We start from the raw sequence: 6,497 nt of genomic DNA on the forward strand, positions 1-6,497 counted from the left end.
TATTAAATAATACTAATAATTATAATATATAATTAGTATCATTAAATAGATCGTTGTATATATTTTTATAATAAAATTATTTAAAAATATAAATATTATACGTATGTTTTATAAATCTAGTCAAAGTTAAAAAAATTTGACCTACACGTCTTCTTAGACGGAGGGAGCATGTTGAAAGGCCACCGATTTCTAGAAGACTAGGGCAACAGAAAGAAGAAATACTAGAGCTACATTTGCATCTGTGATGCGTGTCACCTTGTAACCGGACAAAAAGAAAAAGAAACTGATGAATTTCAGAAGGTCCCGTTTACTGGTCTGAAACTTAATTAAAATCGGCTAAAAAATACTATTCCGACTAAATTATTGTGTGAGAAAAATACAGTTTATGCGGAAAAAAAAAAGAAGCCGAACAAAGAAAATACGAGTACATTATTTGAAAAGACCCCTCCGTATGTATCTTTCCCTACCCTACCCCAGCTGAGCTGAGCATTTGCCGCTACTATTAAACCAACCCCCACTCGTCTCTCGCTCATTTCTCTCTCTCTCCCATCCCCGTCTCGCCGCTAGCTTTCCCTTTTCCCTTGCGCTCCTCCCTCCTCACCCTCCCCGCGGCTCGGCGAGCAAGCAACCACCACCACCCCCCACTACCACCGCCACTCCTCTCAGTCTCTCACCACCATGGCGTCGGGCGGCTGCGCTCTCGCCCCGAGGCTATGACTTGGCGCCGCCCGTGGCCGTGGCTCTCCGTCTTCTTCCGACAATCCCTCCTCCTCCTCCTTGGGCGGCGGTGCTAGCTACCTGGATGGCGATGGTGGTGGTCGGGGGCGGCAAGGACCGGTCGTCGCCTGGCGGCGGTGGGGCACCGCAGGTGGACACGGGCAAGTACGTGCGCTACACCCCCGAGCAGGTCGAGGAGCTCGAGCGGGTCTACGGCGAGTGCCCCAAGCCCAGCTCGCTGCGCAGGCAGCAGCTCATCAGGGAGTGCCCCATACTCAGCAACATCGAGCCCAAGCAGATCAAGGTCTGGTTCCAGAACCGCAGGTGCGTGCGTCGCCGGAACTACGAGCCCGTCTCTCCATCCATCATCTCATCTCTGTTCGTGCCTCCGCTTATTTGTTGACGAATTATGCGCTCCTCCTGCTGCTGAAATCTCTCTCTTTTTCTCCCACTTTTTTTTTGAGTTGTTGCTTTCTTAGGTTGGGTTATAAATTTATTATTAATGGAACGAGCTTCCTTGTTAGCCGCATATTCTTAGGATGTTTGCTTTCATGTAAGTAAGCCATCGAAATCACCTTGAGTACAAAGAGAAGAGGGGGGAAATGGTTTTGGTACTAAAGCTCTGGTTAGATTTCAAGGATGTTACGTTCTGTCTCTTGCATTGGACTGGCTGCCAGCATACAAGGCCCTCCCTTGGTCTGTTTTTGTTTGGACTCATCGGTTTCTATGATATGTTTTTTCTTTTAGTTTTTTGAGTTTTGAGGTCGGTCCATATTAGCTCAGGTTTTCAGCTGGAACTTGACATCGAGTACTCAGCTATAGGACTACAAATTCTCTTTGGTGAGATTTTGTTTTTCTCGTTTGTCTCGCGGTTAGGCGTAATGGATGCGTCTTTTGTTGCTCGCATGTGCTACTATTGTTTTCTCCGCATGTAGGAGTAGCAACATTTGCTTAGCATTTCTAAAAAAAAAAGCCGATGTCCCTGTATATGGACAAATAAATGGATCTAATTAGATACCCCGTGCCTATCACAATGTTGGGTAGTGTGGAAACAAAACATCATTTTCAGTTGGGCAACCAATTAACACGCCTGAGTTAGTGTGAGCCATTGCTTGCTTTACTGCCACACAGTCTTGTAGCTGGAATACGATGTTTAGAATGAGCAATTACATTTGAATACTGCGAGCCAGGAATCGTTGTCTTGCTTTCTGCATCTGCAAGTGACATCTGTAACTCCTGTGCGATGTGACTGCGATTCTGATGATTCTTGCGATTGATTGGTAGATGCCGCGAGAAGCAGCGGAAGGAGGCCTCGCGCCTGCAGACTGTGAACCGGAAGCTGACTGCGATGAACAAGCTGTTGATGGAGGAGAATGACAGGCTGCAGAAGCAGGTCTCCCGACTCGTCTACGAGAATGGGTACATGCGACAGCAGCTCCACAATGTGAGATCCATCTCCTTTGCTCGTTCCCCAGAACATCTTACTTGTATTTTTCTAGATAAATCAGCTGAATGCTACTAAGTATCATGTAGAAGTGAATGTGCTGTTTGAGGTAACTTTTGATGTGCACCTTGTTGCATGCTTCCACGTCTAATATTGTGTGTTATGATGTTTGCAGCCTTCTGCTGCGACCACAGACACGAGCTGTGAGTCTGTGGTCACAAGTGGTCAGCACCACCAACAGCAAAACCCAGCAGCTCCGCGTCCTCAACGGGACGCGAATAACCCAGCTGGGTAATTTCAGTCCCCAACATTTCTTAGACTGCTTTTGTGCTTGCATGCATGTAAATCTGATGGAGTTTTTTTTTTCATTATGGCAGTCTACTAGCTATCGCTGAGGAGACCTTGGCAGAGTTCCTGTCGAAAGCGACAGGAACTGCTGTCGATTGGGTGCAAATGGTTGGGATGAAGGTAATGCCCTTGTTGGGACAAAAAAGAAAGAATTGTGCCATGTGTTGCCTACTTCATTTGTGTTTTGGCAATTACTCAAAGCATGAATTCCTTTACAGCCTGGTCCGGATTCCATTGGAATCATCGCTGTTTCGCACAATTGTAGTGGCGTAGCAGCCCGAGCTTGCGGCCTAGTGAGCCTTGAGCCCACAAAGGTGTGTTTTTGTTCATTCTTCATCATCACATAGCTTTATGTTTCCATTCAGCAGACATGCCCTAATTGACTAGTCCATAGGTCGCAGAGATCCTCAAGGATCGCCCTTCTTGGTACCGCGACTGCCGGTGCGTGGATATCCTCCATGTTATCCCTACGGGTAACGGTGGAACTATCGAGCTTATCTACATGCAGGTAAGCATTGTCATACAAGTTACAGTGCTTTCCGCATTCTTGAATCATTGTCCTCCATGTTGCCCGTTAACATGACTGTTACTTTCATCACATTCTTTAGACTTACGCACCGACAACTTTGGCGGCACCGCGCGACTTTTGGACTCTCCGATACACTAGTGGTCTTGAGGATGGCAGTCTTGTGGTAATGCTTCTTCTTTTTTGTTGCTATGATGTTGTCATTTATGTTAGTCTTGTCAATTCTGTTTGCTTGTTCTGTTTGGATCAAACAACTGTGCTGCAACTTTGTATGCTTATGTTAGGTGCTACTTGATTGCCCTCTCAGGATATCTGTTGTGCTTACAGTTGGTAACTGTTGTTTCTTGTGTTGTTTTGTAGATCTGTGAGAGATCATTGACACAATCGACTGGAGGCCCATCAGGACCCAACACTCCAAATTTTGTCAGAGCCAATGTGCTTCCTAGTGGCTATTTAATTCGACCTTGTGAGGGAGGTGGCTCCATGATTCACATTGTGGATCATGTTGATTTGGATGTAAGTGGAATCAACATTGTCCTGTCCAATTTGGACGCTTTAACCAGATCTCTAGACTTGAATAAAAACTTTTGTGCTTGCATCTGATCAATCTTACCTTCTTGTAGGCTTGGAGTGTGCCTGAGGTCCTTAGACCACTTTATGAATCTCCGAAGATTCTTGCACAGAAAACAACTATTGCTGTATGTTTGCTTTCTCAGTAATTCATTGGTATCAAGTACTATTTGCCACTGATGTATGAATGACCGAGTCATGATTTCTTATTTCTATGATGCAGGCACTGCGTCACATTAGGCAAATTGCACATGAATCTAGTGGGGAAATGCCCTATGGAGGGGGCCGCCAGCCAGCAGTTTTGAGAACATTTAGCCAGAGGCTTAGCAGGTTTGTGGTTGGTGTTCTCATTTACCATTTGTGCCGATTTAATTTATCGCCAGGACCCATACACATGGCACTTCTGACTTCTTTAACGTAATTTACAGGGGTTTCAATGATGCTGTCAATGGGTTTCCAGATGATGGTTGGTCACTGATGAGCAGTGACGGTGCTGAGGATGTTACTATTGCTATCAACTCTTCTCCAAACAAACTTATTGGTTCTCATGTCAACTCCTCCCAGCTGTTTACTGCGATTGGAGGTGGCATCCTGTGTGCTAAGGCATCAATGCTACTTCAGGTTTGTACTCCTATCTGTCCAGTTCTAGCTACAGTGATGCACTTGTTTGATGTTATATAACATGATTATAACAAAGATGTTACGACTTTGTCTCAATGTAGAATGTGCCACCTGCCCTACTAGTACGATTTCTGAGGGAGCATCGCTCGGAATGGGCTGATCCTGGTGTTGATGCTTATTCTGCCGCTGCTCTGAGGGCTAGTCCATATGCAGTTCCTGGCTTGCGCGCTAGTGGGTTTATGGGCAGCCAGGTTATTCTGCCGCTTGCACATACCTTAGAGCATGAAGAGGTAATTTCTAGCTAATTTCAATTTAATAAATTCCTTACACCATTGATTGACTGATCATTTTCATCAAACTGACTTTTGTTTGCAGTTCTTGGAGGTTATTAGGCTTGAGGGACACAGCCTCTGCCATGATGAAGTTGTTCTGTCACGAGATATGTATCTTCTGCAGGTATACGATCAGATAGCATTTTCACTTTGTCTTCATTTCAGTTGTGTTGTTGCATCAGCCTCACAGCATTGTATATTCTTTTGCAGTTGTGCAGTGGCGCGGATGAAAATGCAGCTGGTGCATGTGCACAGCTTGTATTTGCACCCATTGATGAATCTTTTGCTGATGATGCACCACTGCTGCCCTCAGGCTTCCGTGTCATTCCACTGGATGCAAAGACAGTTAGTACTACTTTTTTGTGCTTGTAGTGTTACTGTTTGTGATGGGCTAAACTAACGATGTGTTGGTAACAATGAACTGGCAGGATCCACCATCAGGCACACGCACACTTGACCTAGCATCTACTCTTGAGGTTGGATCTGGTGGGACTACTCGTGCTTCAAGTGATGCCTCTAGCACCTGCAACACAAGATTAGTGCTGACCATTGCTTTCCAGTTCTCATATGAGAATCACCTACGGGAAAGCGTTGCAGCAATGGCCAGGCAATATGTCAGGACTGTGGTGGCATCGGTGCAGAGGGTGGCCATGGCAATAGCTCCTTCCCGTCTTGGTGGGCAGCTTGAAATGAAGCAATCTCCAGGATCTCCTGAGGCACACACGCTTGCGAGGTGGATTGGCAGGAGCTACAGGTAAAACTCTTTTGTTTCCTGAATCTGGTTATCAATTTTGTGAATTATTTAGAGAGGTGGGGCAGCATGGGCTGACCTATCAATTATTCTGTCTGAATCATATTATACTCTGTTCAATTGTGCAATGAGTTAGTAATCTCTGGTCGTGTTAAAATTTCAGGTTTCACACTGGAGCTGAACTTCTTCGCACAGACACCCAATGCACGGATGCTTCCTTGAAAGCACTGTGGCAGCACTCAGACTCGATCATGTGCTGTTCCCTGAAGGTAATTGGTTGTTCGTGCTTGTTTCGTGAATTCGTAACTTTGGCATTGTGTTGTCTGGTTGATGTTAAGTTTTGTGAAACCATAAATTCAGGCTGCTCCTGTGTTCACCTTTGGCAACCAAGCTGGCCTCGACATGCTGGAGACGACACTGATTGCTCTCCAGGACATCTCCCTTGAGAAGATCCTTGATGATGATGGCAGGAAGGCGCTCTGCACTGAGTACCCTAAGATTATGCAGCAGGTATGCGATAACCTCTCTTCCTTACAACCTCCTAGGTTCTACCAATGCCAACCATCTCTGAAATGCTAATGACACCATGAATCTGTGTGTACTCCAGGGCTTCGCGTACCTCCCCGGTGGCATGTGTGTATCGAGCATGGGGCGGCCGGTGTCCTACGAGCAGGCGGTGGCGTGGAAGGTCCTGAGCGACGACGACACCCCGCACTGCCTCGCCTTCATGTTCGTGAACTGGTCCTTCGTGTGAGAACCGGCCGGCCCCTAGTAGAGCCAGTCACCTAGCATTTGCAGCTGTTATTTGAACTCTGTATCCATGTACTGTCGCTTTTGCCTCTGTCCAGGCAACCTATGAAACGCACCTCTCCCCAGTTCATCCCGTGGAACAAACAGCTTTGTAGTTGTTCGTCTTTGCTTGCTTGCTTGCTATCTTATGATGGATCCTGGTTTGCTGCATTTTCTCCTGAAAATTGGTTGGACCATTGTGTCTCTGCTGCTGAATTCGTTGCTTCTTTGCTTAATTCGGGAAGCGTGATACATGATGTGGCCGCTTGCCGACCTCGGACGTGGGGTCCTGGATGGCGGCCGCTGTGGTGGTTAGACTCGCAACCGAACTGATTTTTGGTTAGGTCAGGTGCGTGGTCTTCTGGTAGAGGCCACCTGACCTGAGCTGGCGATGGACAG

At 46.4% G+C, this 6,497-nt stretch overlaps 1 protein-coding gene across 1 annotated transcript; it reads left to right on the forward strand.

Moving 5' to 3' along the window:
* Nucleotides 1–648: 648 nt before the first annotated feature.
* On the forward strand, nt 649–6,269 carry LOC136482687 (homeobox-leucine zipper protein HOX32). The gene is made up of 18 exons (XM_066480144.1): nt 649–1,041; nt 2,002–2,161; nt 2,337–2,452; nt 2,539–2,629; nt 2,728–2,823; nt 2,904–3,017; nt 3,118–3,201; nt 3,396–3,551; nt 3,659–3,733; nt 3,829–3,935; nt 4,034–4,226; nt 4,328–4,516; nt 4,602–4,682; nt 4,769–4,903; nt 4,987–5,312; nt 5,473–5,578; nt 5,670–5,819; nt 5,917–6,269. The coding sequence occupies exons 1-18, from the start codon at nt 803–805 to the stop codon at nt 6,061–6,063; spliced, it is 2,565 nt and encodes an 854-aa protein (XP_066336241.1). The 5' UTR covers nt 649–802; the 3' UTR covers nt 6,064–6,269.
* Nucleotides 6,270–6,497: the final 228 nt, after the last annotated feature.

The sequence above is a fragment of the Miscanthus floridulus genome, chromosome 1 (assembly GCF_019320115.1).
Source record: "Miscanthus floridulus cultivar M001 chromosome 1, ASM1932011v1, whole genome shotgun sequence".
NCBI lineage: Eukaryota > Viridiplantae > Streptophyta > Magnoliopsida > Poales > Poaceae > Miscanthus > Miscanthus floridulus.